Genomic DNA, 13,514 nt, shown 5'->3' on the forward strand with positions numbered 1-13,514 from the left:
GCTGGTGTACTGTTCATCACCGCTTTGAGCGCTTTCCTCTTCCTTGGTCTCTTTCTTTATTCTTCATACAAACAAAGGGTCCAAAGGGCCCAATCTTACCAGTAAGGTGGCATTTATTTGGAGGCGTGGCCAAATCCCTTTGGAGGTTGAAACCTAGAACCAACAAGTATTCCCCTCGGAGCGCAGACCCCCGCCATGGCTTGTTGACTAGTATGCCTACCGCACTACCTACCCAGTGCCCGCAACTTTTGGAAAATCATTAAATCAATCAGTATCAGTAGTAATCGCTATAGTAGTGGTAGCAAAATGTGTATTTTAAGAACACAAAGTGGCAGAAAATCTTGTCTCTCACAAATGGCCAGTGGTTTGATTGATTGATTGATTCAGTACTTTGATAAGTTTGCAGAAAAAACAGTTCAATACAAGGTCTGCTAAGAGTATTTAAACCCAAGAAAGCAACGTGCCGAGGGGGGCAACAAAATGTGTCAAGCCGGCCCTCATAATAACAATTTTCTCCGCCACGTAATAATGCACGCCCATGTGTGCGTCCTCGCAAACTGGATCTGCATGAGATAAAGCAGCGCTCATGTCAGGAGGGGGGCAGCACAAGTATATGCGAGTAGGGCAACCAAATCGTCCGCGACATATCCCTGACCCTGTCCATTGGGGTTCTCATGAATTCATCCAAACATTTAATGACATACAAATATATAGGCCATAGCCACTTTTCCAGGTCATCACATTTGTGTCATTGTGTTTGATGTGATAGATGTGTCTCCATAGGGAGTATAGGGAACTCGAATGCGACAAAAACAAAAGATATCCATGAATTCAAGTCTCAGTAATCGATAGGAAAAAAAACATTTTGAGGGTGATTTGGAAAAACCCCGGTCCACCCTAATAAGATGTGCACATGCACACGCTGTGGGGGCCCCGCTCGATCATGATTGGGGGAAGGCCCTAGGTTAGGTTAAGGCATGAGCAATTTTAAACTGAGTGATATTGCCCTTGACAATGATCAACTGTAGGCTAGATCTACCGGTAAATAAAGCTGCAGGTAATTAATCTAAATAGCTAGTAAGGACTCAAGAATTTCTGAAATGTTTTTTTTATTCATATAACATCATTTAGATCAATTCAAGTACATTCCAGATGATGAATCAATGCGAATCTTTGAAAAGAAAATCCAGAAAACAACGGGAAGTAGTCTTATGTGTATAATAATCACATCTATACTCTTTACGTTCAGTATGTCACATGACAGTAATAGCACTACCTTAAATATAGACCAATAATGTGACAATAATAGCACTACTCTAAATAGATAATAAACAGGTAATTCTCATAAAAGACTCCTGAAAGTTAGGCCCTTATAGAGTTGAACATTGTCAGTAGTTTAAAAGCCATAATTTCACAGTTATGCACAAACAGTGTGATAAGAAGTTGCCATGAATGCTACATTAACAAATGTAAGGTACAACAAGAGATGTGATAGTCCCTTTATAATCCACCCGAGAACAATCCAGCAAGGCGATTTCAGCAATATTTTGACACAGTTTCACTAAATCCCTTACCAAACATAAACCTTCAGTAACGTTTTCATATTTACATATACATTATATAGGCTATAGCATAGTGCAACTACATATACAGTAGCATAGTACAACTAAAATCCAGTCCCATTTTCTTCCGCAGAACTGTCTCAACCTACAACATTAAATGTATTATTAAAAAAAAAAAACACACACATAAAAGGCACAGAGGTTCAATAAATCAATCGTTGTGAATTTGACCTTTTTTAGAGAAATGATTGAGACAACTTTAAAGCTCTGTGAGAAATTATTGTTAAAATGTGACCAGAATGTAAATGCTGGCATAATATGACATACATTTATCTCCAAACAATAAATTGTGTCTACAATCCTTAACAATAATTGCAAAACACTGCATGTAGTGACGTTATCCCAAAAATAGTCAAATCAATGATCACAAACTAACCATCTGGTGCCATCTAGTGGCTGGATTCATACTCGAGAAAGCCATAATGTGAATGGAGGATCTTATTTTGAAAGCCGGAAGACCGAAAAGACCGAAAGTATAAAATCGGCTATGTAATGTGTCCCGCGAATGTTATTTAATTCACCCAAAACACATGTTGCAACTGCGATCATCAACGCTTTAGTTATGAGCCGCAAATCAAGCTTGTTTTGATCAAAAACGCAGCCTGGAAAAGATTCTAAAAAAATCCGTTCCCATAGACATCATACTTGTCAGACTTGTCACTTCTGTTTTTTTTCCCCGTTTACTTCCCTCGCACGGCAACTGGAGCGATACAGACTGGTGCAGAACAGAGTTGTGAAACGTAATCGATAAATAAAATAATAAGACGTCAAAAGAGAATCTCAGCGTTCTAGGCGGTGAATGAGTTAAATAATGGTTTCTCACGGCAATTTCGTGAGAAATGCAAATGCTTATTTGCAGTATGCGTCAGCCAATTTGGTTAAGTTCCCTTGTTCTGTTTCTCAGGTGTCTTTTGCGCATCTTGATGATCCATCTGATAGTAAAATGAGCAAAGTTTGCAGCCTTAAAAAGAGCCATGAACACCCCACAGAGAATGGCTATGGAGTTCCAGGGATTCGCAGTCACAATCTGTTTGGAAATGAGTGTTGAGATTATGTTTAAGGCTCTGTTTTGAAAATCACTATGTACCCTGTATATTAATTATAGTTAATATTTTGTAAAACTACTACTGCTGAAACTAATATTAGTAAATAATTGCCATTATATTATTTTCTATTACTACAACTACATGGGAGAGAACGGGGGAGGGGTAGAACATACCAGTCTGATTTCTTGCATGAACGGATCTCTCCATTCGAACACCACAAAGAAAAGTTGATTGGTCCTCTCCTGTTCAGGCCTCTTGTCAATGAATTTTACCACACCCGCCTGAAAGATATTAAACATAGATTATGACATTGTTTTTCTTTTAACAATTAACCAAAATGAACACTAAAACGATGTCAAACTTAAATGATACCTCTTGCCGAAACTCCATAGCTTCGCTGCTTTTCCCAGCGGTCTTCACCAAAGACATCTTGACCCAGGTTCTGAATCCTCCAGAGAAAGTCCACATGGAGTAATTCTTCTCACAGTCTATCATGAACTTTGATTTATCTGCACTAGAGAATCAGAATGGCAGAGCTGACACTTTGGTCTAACTGCATGTGTACCTTACCTACTGCATGAATCAATAAAAGAGCAAAGCAACTATCACACAGACGGACCATTGTCTTGGCATAACAAATTTGTGATTATGATAATCAGATGATAATATTTTTACTAAGAACTTAAATAATTCTGTGTTTGCTTTTACCATGCTTATAGCATCAAGCCCATTTATATTGTGTCAAATCACATTATTCTAAAACAGTTTCTCCCTGAATGGAAACGGGTCTTGCAAGGACGGGTCATGCGACAAGGGCAGCCGCGAGGTTGCAGAAACATACAGGTTACTAAAATAGTAACAAGTAAGACGCGCAAACGCGTGAAGCGAACGCAGCTCGTGTGTGTGTGGTTGTGTGTGTGTGTGTGTGTGCTACAGCTGCGCCCTGTGTGTGTGTGTGTGTGTGTGTGTGTGTGTGTGTGTGTGCGTGCGTGCGTGCCACAGCTGCGCCCTCTGGTGGCGGGCCGGTGGTGTAACAGCGTGACACCACACAGCGTGACACACACACACACAGACACTCAGCCCCTGCTGTCATAGTAAGTGGCTCACTGCGTTCGCAATAATAATAATATGGGGGGGAAAACAAAGACAAAAAGGGGGACGGAGACAGCGCCTTTCACTTGAAACATTATTACTAATTTACTATGTAATAATTTCTTGTTTTTTACCTTGAATTCAAATCAGTGTAGTTGTTAAAAAGCATGTAAGTGATGGCACTGAAATCCTCCTCAGTTTCATTTTGACTGAACTGCATGAAGATCAGTTCTTTGTTCCTGACATCAGATGGGCCACGGACCACCAGAGCTTGCTTCTACAACACAAGACACACAAGAGGAGGAAGTATGACAGTATGTTTTTTTTTTCTTAGCACAATGTTCTGGTTTCTCAAGCCTAATTTATACTTCGCCACACGACGTTGTCACATGCCATGAATAGCAGACCTACACTCCAAAACAAGTTGCCTCGATTACAACTTGTTGTGAACTACACTACACCATCATGCAACAAGGTATGAATCAATCAGGCTTAAGTCACTCATCTAACTGAAAGATATACCACAATCAAGGAGACGATTTTAGTAGGATAGACAAAGATCCCATTTACACTTTGCATGGATATATCTTCTGAATAATGAGTGATCCGATCTCGACTGTGACTTTACATTGATAACCGATCATAATGTGAGCCGGACCACCTCCAGGTGTGTTCTGGCAGATCTGATCCCATTCTGATTGCAATGTTGAGACTACATTGAGCAATAATCATTTTTCCATATCCAGATAACATTATCCAGATTAAGCTCACATAATGCAGTGTAAATATCGTCATAGAGAGACATTAAAAAAACTCTACACATTCATGGTCAAAGTAAATATTAGATTCACACCATGGATTCCACCCATGACAGTGAATCTTTTGACCATACCCACATGGTGGCCATTTGCGTAAATACTTGGGGGTGGGAGTGTGGGAATGGCATTAGGGATTCCCCGGAGAATAATGTAAAAGTAAAATGGGCAACAGGAATATGTTCAATGTCTATATGAAACTCAGCTAAACATATCAAATTCAGGAATGCTCGCCCCAAAACACACTCGCCCTGGTTCAAATCCGGCAACCTCGGAATAATCAGAATCACATGTTTCTGTCCAGCAAATTCCATTCACCCCGGTAAAATCCGGTGACCTCGGAACAGTCGAACCCACCAGGTATTTCTGGCCATTTGGCCACTTTTGACGTCTCAGGGTTAACAAGACTAGTGGGTGGGGTGGGGGGTTATTATTTTCTGTCGTAACTCGAACTGTGCTGCGTCGGCTGAAGAGGACTTTGTCACATTCGACTCACTTGCCGGCGGTGCCTCTCGTGGCTCAAGTCTGTTTCAGACGCTGTGTCTCCATCGTTGTAATTAAACTGTTTTTTGCCTAACTGCTTCCTAGGGCTGTACTACTACTGTAGTCTGTTCTCACCAAGCGGGCCAATTGGTCCGCCTCGCTGGGGGCGAGCGCTCTGTGCCAAGTGGGGCGAGTGGTCCACTACTGGGGGCGAAAGTTCAGTGCAAAACATGGGCACAACAGTGTTTGGGGCGAGCGTTCCTCGTTACCAATAAATCATAGGAGTGTGTCACTGACCTTTGTTTGATTTGTGAATGGGCCTATGTAAGTAACGTTTTCTATCACACAGTCACTTTCCTGAGGCTTCCCTGGCTCCACTAAAGGAGGTATATAGTCATGGTAGTGATGCTTGCAACCGAGCAGTTGAGCCTTCCCTGGATACAAAGCAATGCCTGTTCAAAGAAGAAAACATGGAATACATAACATGTAATAATGCCAAAACCACAAAGACAAATAAGCTGAAGCAACACTTGCTTATTGGCTTGCATGCACTTCACTGTGTTGCACACCATTCCACATGCTGGTGTTGTAAGTCAGTAATTACTTAACATTGAGTTGGGACAACTAAATCAGGGAAGACTTTTGAAAAGCAAAATAATTAGGCTACATGCAGCCGTTCAGACTAGCGGCAAAAGCTTTACAATAACCAAGTATGGTTATTGCATTTACAATGGTTATGGTTACTGCATAACCTATACAGTACATTGTTATCAAACATATTAGGAAAGTATTCAATCTGATTTGAACTATTTAACACCAATATGAGTTGTTCTTCCTTTTTACAGAACAGAGTAGGAATTGTGGGGAGGGGGTAGGAGAATCTAAATTGTGAAATAAGACATGATTAAATGATGCTTCCCTGCTTTATTGGAGCAATGAAAAAGGTTGAAGCCAGCTCAACTATTTTTGTGATGCAGCAACACATTTTGGGTGTCAACTTGTAACTTTATATCGCTGGCTCTATTGAAAATGACTTGTAGGCTGTTGGTTTGTCGCGGCTAGGGTGAAGGTAGAATGACATTTAGTCTTTCTGTTTGTATAAAAAACATTTATGATCACTGTATGCTCCGACAGGTACACATTTTCCAAGTTATGTCCATAATTTATACCCAAAATTATTATTCAATATTCATACACACCAGGACGACAAAATGAGTCCATCTCTTTGTAAGTTACGGACATGACAGGGTGATTGAATTTCTCCAAAAAGTCAGTGATGGTTTGGTAGGCCAGGAAGACAGCCACCGCGGTGAGCAGCAGGTAGATAAAGATGAGCACAACCGTGAATACATTTTTCAGGCATGCTTTGTTGAATTTCATCGATGGTGAGCCATCTTTACCGTCATCCTCTGCATTGAAAGGAAAGAAAAATAGGTTATTACAATTAGTGAACCGAGGCACCTTTTCAATACACAGAATACAAGGGAGTGCCTAGAAAACAGAAAAGGGGGTACAGAAGTGAGCAAATGAGAGCACCTTTTAGTTTCTACACATACTAAACTCCTTGTGGAAGCAAAACCCCAAGGAGGAATCTCTAGTCAATATAAATAAATAAAGATCTGAAAACTACCCTATTTTGAAGTGCGAAACAACATTATTAATTTGTATTTCATCTATATTTAATTTTCTAAAAGAAAAAAATAAACATATTTTGTGTTCACAAAAGGTACCACATTAGTAGGTAAATTAATCTACCATCCACCACATCCCTGGCCATATCAAGGCCTTGACATAGTACGACAGAGACATGGTTCACCTTGTGAGATACTGCCATTACACTCCTCTGGGTCTGGATCATCGGTAACGTCTTGGAAAAGGTCTGGAGACTGGTTCTCTTCTTCATCATCAAACTGTAAAGTCAGATATTTTAGCACTGTATCATTAGTTGATCTTTATTTAATAGGTACATATGAAACTGGTGTGCAGAGAGTTTATATGGCTAATGTTCAACTTCCATTATCATAAAACCAAAATACACTTAGGAGGTACAATAAAACAAACATGATCACAAACAAATACACACGTGAGGTGAAACAACTAAAACAAAACAACAATACAATGATAAAATGGTTTGCTTTTAGATACCTTTGTTATGAAAACAATCAAAACATGTATATCTGGAATTATTTTTATATCAGTTTGGCAATGTGTTCCATATCATATACAGTCCATTAAGAAGAAAGCTGATTGTCAAAATGTACAGATGTAGTTTTTTTTTTACTAGTTACTCTGTTATACTGTCTTGTCTTTGAATATATCTTTTTTAAAGCAACAACAACTACAGGGGTGCCTGGTAGCTGGAGCACCCCTGAAGAAAATAGGAACCCCTGACAGTTATAAAAAGAATTCGCCCCTGATTGCTGCTATATTTGAAACCCACATTTGTGAAAACAAAATCAAGTAAAGCTCTCAAAGCAGAGCAGCCTATATGGTATTGGTATAGTACAGAGTAGTACGACTAGTTTTGTTGATTTGTAGGTACTATAGGCTATATTACATTAAGATGAAATAGGGTGTATAGTAAAACAAAATGTATTTGCACAGCCTGAGCAACAATGAGAACTATATATATATCTATTCTATATTGGAGAAGTTGTACCCAACACATGGCAAGAAACCCAAAGCCACAACAGCTACGTCACTATTGCAACACCCACAACACCATCTTACACACTACACCCACACACACTCACACGGCAGTGACGTCACACACTTACCTTCGCAGTGTTCGGGACCCATCTCCTCCTATCGCGCCCAACGCCAAAACTCGACACCACCCGCCAAACACTGGCACTGGCACTGCCACCAAAAATGCCTCCCGTCCACACTCATGCCGCCAATGCATTTGTTTACTACAAACATTATCGCCCGAAGCACCCACACCCCCGCAACACTGTTGCCCTTTCACCACGCTAAATTCGCCAGGTCTATGCAAGTGAGCACAAATTACATGTGAGAAAATTCATTCACAAGCCCACAAATGCCATTCAACACACACTACGACTCGCTTACAATTCGCGAACCTTCGTCTTCTAATAGGCCCACACTAGCTCTCAGAATCTGATTTTGATCTCCCGCAGGAGAAGAGAAACGAGGAAGGAGAGGAACTTTCGCCTCACGATTTTGCTCATTCCTTCTAAATCTCTGTATATTAAATATCGCTCTCTCAGCGAATCTCTTAGTTACATCGACATTGCTCTTTCACAGTTTTTGGTTTGTCCCAAACTATTACAATTACACCGTTCGAATTCGCCATTTCGCCTGCCAGCCATACTGCCGAGTACATTTCATTGCGCCCACACACACACACACACACACGCCTGGAAGCCACGATCTCTCTCTCTCGCCACACACACACACACACACACACACACACACACACACACACCACACACACAGGAATAGCCGTGCAGCCTATAGACCGATTCCATAGCGGTTTCATGGTCGCAGCCTATGTATTTCCTGTAGACGGACTCGACGTAGCTGCAGGGTTTAAACCACCAGGCGCATCTCTTCCACTACAGTGAACGGCAGAGTGACTGATGTTAGTATGCCTCAAACTTTACTCTTTTACCTTCTTTTTACTAACACTAACATTACAAAGATGTCCAGAACATCGAGATGAACCTGTGTAGTTTATGGCTGCTCCAACAGTAGTGGCAACATAAAAAATAAATAAATACGGAATGTCAAAATATCCACCGTGTTGGCTGAGACCAGAGCCATTGAGTAATGGTTGAGACAAAGCATGTGTCATGTGCTCTACCTGCAAAGCCTTTGTGATCTATAACTTTTGGCCACCGCTTAACGTCAGATCAGGGGTTTTGTCGGCCAGCGCCAAAAATGCTCCCCGACAGCATAATCGGAGCAAATACCGGGCAGTGTGTATGAGCCATAACGTGTTGACTACACTACACTAATAAGGACACATAATAATAACTAATAACCCATCCATTACTACATGTGGAGTCAACTCCCGCAATTTCCTTCTTCCCATAGTGCGCGGCAACGTAACTCTGGGATGGGCCGCGAAATTCTAGTATCACACAAATGGTTTTGAAAGAGTGTGCATCACATGCTACTTAAGTAAAGTATACTGAGACAGCATAAACGCATAATTATCATGAGATTCATGACCTCTATGACGATTTCTAGCCCAAACATTTAGACTCTAGAGGTTTTTTCAGTCAGAATAAAAAAAACCTCTACGGTCTAAATGTTTGGGCTAGACGATTTCCTGTTTTTGGCTATATTTATTTTTCTCTATGAATTGAACATGGCGGACCCTGTTGTAAACAAGTGTAATGCTTTATGGTGTCGTCCACAATTAACAGGCTAGTTGTGTTGAGTTGTACTAGAAATGTACTGTAATTCTCCAAACTGTTAATACTTCAATCAATCAACAGCAACTCTCGTGGTCTGGTTGGTACAGTATGATTACGTGCCGAAGAAAGCAAACAAACAAAACATGCCTCATCTCTGAGTCTGTCAGCTGTAAAGCATGACTGTATACTTCGTCGCATGACGGTGGCGCACCCGAAAATAGCCGCTCTACAAGCTCACAACGTGTTGTGTCTGAAGCATGTCTGAAGGCGTTGTGAGCGTGTATATTTGCCGTTTTAAACGCGCGACACCATCGTACCTGCGACGGACAGTTCAAGCACTGCTGCTTACAGTCACATGATAGAAACGTTCTTTCTATCTTCGATCAGCTCACGCTAAAATGCAATGTGCACATTGTTTTTGTTCTGTTAACAATGGAAAGGAAACCTGAAAGATAACAGAGCATTCACTGGCAACTGTGTAAACAGTAACACTACTTCAAACACTTAGCTTCAAGCTCACCTCCTGGTATGTAGGGGAGCGCTCCCTCCTAAGCATTCCGATGGACTTCTTTCAATGAATAATTGATCGAATACTCCGGCTCGGTATTCATTAGTTAAAGGTCAGAAAATGAACTGTAATACTAAAATGCTGCATTTTGGGGGGATAGTGTTTCCCTGCTTCTTCACCCAGTGGCGGAGTCACAACAACTTATTTTGTCACGACACGTCTCTACTCCTTCCCAGGCTTCCCTTGGTTAATATATTCACTTCCCTCCTGGCCTGCATGCGTCCTCGAAGAAAAGCCTCCTAGCGTTAAACCAGTTTGTGTAGCCTGCGACTAGGGCACTATAGGCCCTCGATCCAAGCCTTGAAAAATTTGTTTGTGAACTGCAACAGCGGCCAGTGCACCTTTGGGTCAAGTGGGGACTGCATACCTGGGCAGTGGGTACTTAATTGAAGTGTGCACATCTTTGTTCTGTGATTCTGTGTCTTACATCAATCTTTGTCTTACATAGAATCCTGAATCCAGAGTATTTTGAACTGAGAAATTGTGGAAGTGTCTGTCAAGAAACATACCTATGCTATAAATGTTCACGTAGCAATGTTTTGTTTTAATATAAAGGGGTCTGTCCGTGCATGTGACTGAGACACTGATTGATTATGGGTTCTAAATGTAATACATCCATCAATGATTTGTTTCACACAACAACTGTGGCTTGCTGTGCTGTGGCCAATCACAGTGTGCTAAATGCACACATGACTGTAGTACACAGGAAGGAGGCGCAATTTCCGCGTTAGGCTCAACTTCAGGGGTTAACCATGGCAACGCTACAACTCTGTGTCATGTTAACCATTCTACTGTATACGACTTTGGCGGAAGATATTAAATTGAAACATAAACCTGCCAGCAAACCTGTCCGTTTGTTCACTGAGAAAGAGCTGACAAAATATGACGGGAGCGAGGTAAGTTGCCATGCAAGTCTAGCGCGCGAGAGCGAGCGAGAAAGAGATGGCTGTGCGCGTCCCGGTTTTATATGGAGTTGCCTTGGTAATGATTCATCTATCTGATCTCCTGTTTTAGGAGGGACAGCCTATTTACATGGCAATAAAAGGAGTGGTGTTTGATGTTACCAAGGGAAAAGGTAAATAACAGAAATAAGGTGGGCTTGCGACCTTACTGAACTGAACCTGAACATGAACTTATCACTGATAACTTCATGGGTGAGGTCACACAGCTCTGTCACCCATGATGAACAATAATTTGTAGGACCTCGTTATTGGCGTGGCATTGGTTGTTAATGTTTAACATCCCAGTAGATGTAACAAAAATACTATGTTTATTATTATTACCGTATTCATATCCCTTTGATTATTAGGCTTGCTCTAATGCTGCCTCAGTCTTATCTAAATCAAAAGTTAAATAAAATGTAATTGACACATTTGTATTTTGTTTTCTGTAGAGTTCTATGGTAAAGATGCGCCATACAACGCCCTGGTTGGCAAGGATACTACAAGGGCTGTGGCTAAAATGTCCCTAGATCCTGCAGACTTGACATCTGACACTGTGAGTTGATGAAAAGCAGAAATAAGTTGGAGCATGAACAAGTATTACTTTTATTTGACATAAAAAGTGCCTCTAAAGACGCCAGTGTTGTAACATCCTAGGCACTCACTCTAGTTAAATAACAGAGAGGATGATTACAACTGACTACCCTAGTGTAGTGGTTAGAGCTTATGCCTTTCATGCGTGGGTTCAAACCCTGCCTGGGGTCGACATTAGCAAGGGCATGCGGTCCCAACGGGTTCCCAACGCCAAATCAAGTGGGTTCAGAAACTTCAGATCTGAGTCTCCAGAGGAGGCGTGCCTGAAGCCTGTCCTGGACGGGCTATCCGGATGTAAAAACAAATCCATGATTACAACAGATATTGATATGTTGCATCTTTAATACACGTGATTGTGACTACATCAATATTAGTTGTTTTGATGGTGGTAATCTAGTAATTTAAGATAATTTGATCTGTGTGCTCATTGTAGATCTGCTATTTTCAATATTTTGGGTCGCAGGCAAATGTCTAATCTCTCTTTTGGGTCTCCACCTGAAAAGTTTGGAAACCACTGCCCTAACCTATTTCCTATTTGAGGAAATGCCTTAAATTAGGGCCGGGACTAATTGCGATTAATTACGATTAATTAACTACAGAAAAATGTATGCATTAAAAAAATTAACGCATATTAATCGCACTATTCTTTTCACCGCGGAACGTTGTCACTGGACAGTTTTCAGACGGACCTGCGCACCAAGTGTCCGTGTCCTCTTCAGACAATAACACCACCAGAAACCACAGATAGTTCACCAGACTGGGGGAAGCCGCTGAGATCACTTTGCTTGTCCCCGTGGATTGGAAATAGGATTTAAAAGGCTATCCGATGGTAGCGTGGATTACAGCACAGTTGTGTGCAATTATTCAATAAAGAATTATTACCCCTATTACTACAAAAACAATGTTTTATTGCTTAAACTTATGTATTCACTATTCATTGATTCACTAGTATACCAAAATCCATTTGAAAAAATTGCTTTCTCACTGTTCTCGGGTCAAATAATGATATGCGATTAAAATGAGATTAATCTAGATTAATTCATCGCAAAGCCTCTGATTAATTAGATTAATTTTTTTAATCGAGTCCCAGCTCTAATTTAAATGTTAAAAATGTAATTTGAATGTTTCAGGAACGTTTCTTCCCTTCTATTGTTTGACAGACGGGCCTGACAGAAGAGGAACTGAAATCCCTGGACAGTGTATTTGAGGGAACATACAAAGCCAAATACCCCATCGTGGGTTACACTGCGTCTTGTATCCTCAATGAGGATGGCAGTCCAAATGAGAACTTCAAACCTGAGGACCAGCCCCATTTCCAACTCAAGAGAGATGAGTTCTAATCTATTTTCACATAGAGAGACGAGTTAAATATATTTTCACATTTTGAAAGGACCTTTTTATATTACACCTTTTGAGTAATTTATCGTTAAAGGTACATTTATCAGGCTTTATATTACATTTACACAGTGCAAATTGTAAAACATACATTCAGTATTTGTCCAACAGTGAGAAAGTTATCACCAATACATAAGGAAACATAATGCAGGTGGAGGAAACTACTACTACTAGAAATTACTAGTTTATTCTTATGGATTTTCATATTACTTCAGCTGATTAAGTTGAGTAGCACCTGTGAAATCCATTCAAAGCACACGTTATCCTTTTTAATATACGTATATTGATGTGGAGGCTTCTTGATTCTTGATTTTTTTTCAAAACAAGGATTGTATTTGACATTAGGGATTTGACCATACAGTAAGTGAGCATAAATACTCTCCTCCCTTTTGTTGTGATTGAAAAAAAAAGGTCAAATGAAGGAAATACAAAACAGTATGTATGTTTAAAGTATATAATGTCACTGTGTGACAACTGTTTTTTCTGGAGATCTGCCATTTCATTAGTAATGTATACAATTAAAATAAAAGGTTCCAAAAGATATGAACAATGTTCAATGACATTTACGTACAG

General features: G+C 40.4%; 2 protein-coding genes across 4 annotated transcripts; one reads left to right on the plus strand and one right to left on the minus strand.

Moving 5' to 3' along the window:
• Positions 1 to 1,118: 1,118 nt before the first annotated feature.
• On the minus strand, positions 1,119 to 10,163 carry pacc1 (proton activated chloride channel 1). 3 transcript variants are annotated; one of them, XM_083792882.1, is made up of 8 exons: positions 9,964 to 10,163; positions 6,875 to 6,968; positions 6,258 to 6,467; positions 5,356 to 5,510; positions 3,895 to 4,034; positions 3,041 to 3,182; positions 2,842 to 2,949; positions 1,119 to 2,649 (listed from the first exon to the last, which is right to left on the minus strand). In XM_083792882.1, exons 1-8 carry the CDS (start codon positions 9,997 to 9,999, stop codon positions 2,488 to 2,490), a joined length of 1,047 nt encoding a protein of 348 aa, XP_083649008.1. In that variant the 5' UTR covers positions 10,000 to 10,163; the 3' UTR covers positions 1,119 to 2,487. The 3 variants fall into 3 exon arrangements, with proteins under 3 accessions (XP_083649008.1, XP_083649009.1, XP_083649007.1); XM_083792883.1 differs by having other exon boundaries at positions 3,041 to 3,110; positions 3,895 to 4,037; XM_083792881.1 differs by having other exon boundaries at positions 3,895 to 4,037.
• A 588-nt stretch (positions 10,164 to 10,751) lies between these two features.
• Positions 10,752 to 13,450, plus strand: nenf (neudesin neurotrophic factor). Its single transcript, XM_083791152.1, has 4 exons — positions 10,752 to 10,907; positions 11,026 to 11,086; positions 11,405 to 11,508; positions 12,707 to 13,450. Exons 1-4 carry the CDS (start codon positions 10,764 to 10,766, stop codon positions 12,884 to 12,886), a joined length of 489 nt encoding a protein of 162 aa, XP_083647278.1. The 5' UTR covers positions 10,752 to 10,763; the 3' UTR covers positions 12,887 to 13,450.
• Positions 13,451 to 13,514: the final 64 nt, after the last annotated feature.

The sequence above is a fragment of the Protomyctophum parallelum genome (genome assembly GCF_964188405.1).
Source record: "Protomyctophum parallelum genome assembly, chromosome: 20".
Taxonomy (NCBI): Eukaryota; Metazoa; Chordata; class Actinopteri; order Myctophiformes; family Myctophidae; genus Protomyctophum; species Protomyctophum parallelum.

Bases quoted from the DNA above. Each gene is read 5' to 3' on its own strand.
- pacc1 (XM_083792881.1), bottom strand. From the start codon at position 9,999: ATGCTTAGGAGGGAGCGCTCCCCTACATACCAGGAG. The intron at 4,038-5,355 runs GTCAGTGACACA...CTTGTGTTGTAG, and splicing joins CATTCACAAATCAAACAAAG to AAGCAAGCTCTGGTGGTCCG. The intron at 2,950-3,040 runs GTATCATTTAAG...AATATCTTTCAG, and splicing joins CTATGGAGTTTCGGCAAGAG to GCGGGTGTGGTAAAATTCAT.
- nenf (XM_083791152.1), top strand. From the start codon at position 10,764: ATGGCAACGCTACAACTCTGTGTCATGTTAACCATTCTACTGTATACG. The intron at 10,908-11,025 runs GTAAGTTGCCAT...CTCCTGTTTTAG, and splicing joins CAAAATATGACGGGAGCGAG to GAGGGACAGCCTATTTACAT. The intron at 11,509-12,706 runs GTGAGTTGATGA...ATTGTTTGACAG, and splicing joins CAGACTTGACATCTGACACT to ACGGGCCTGACAGAAGAGGA.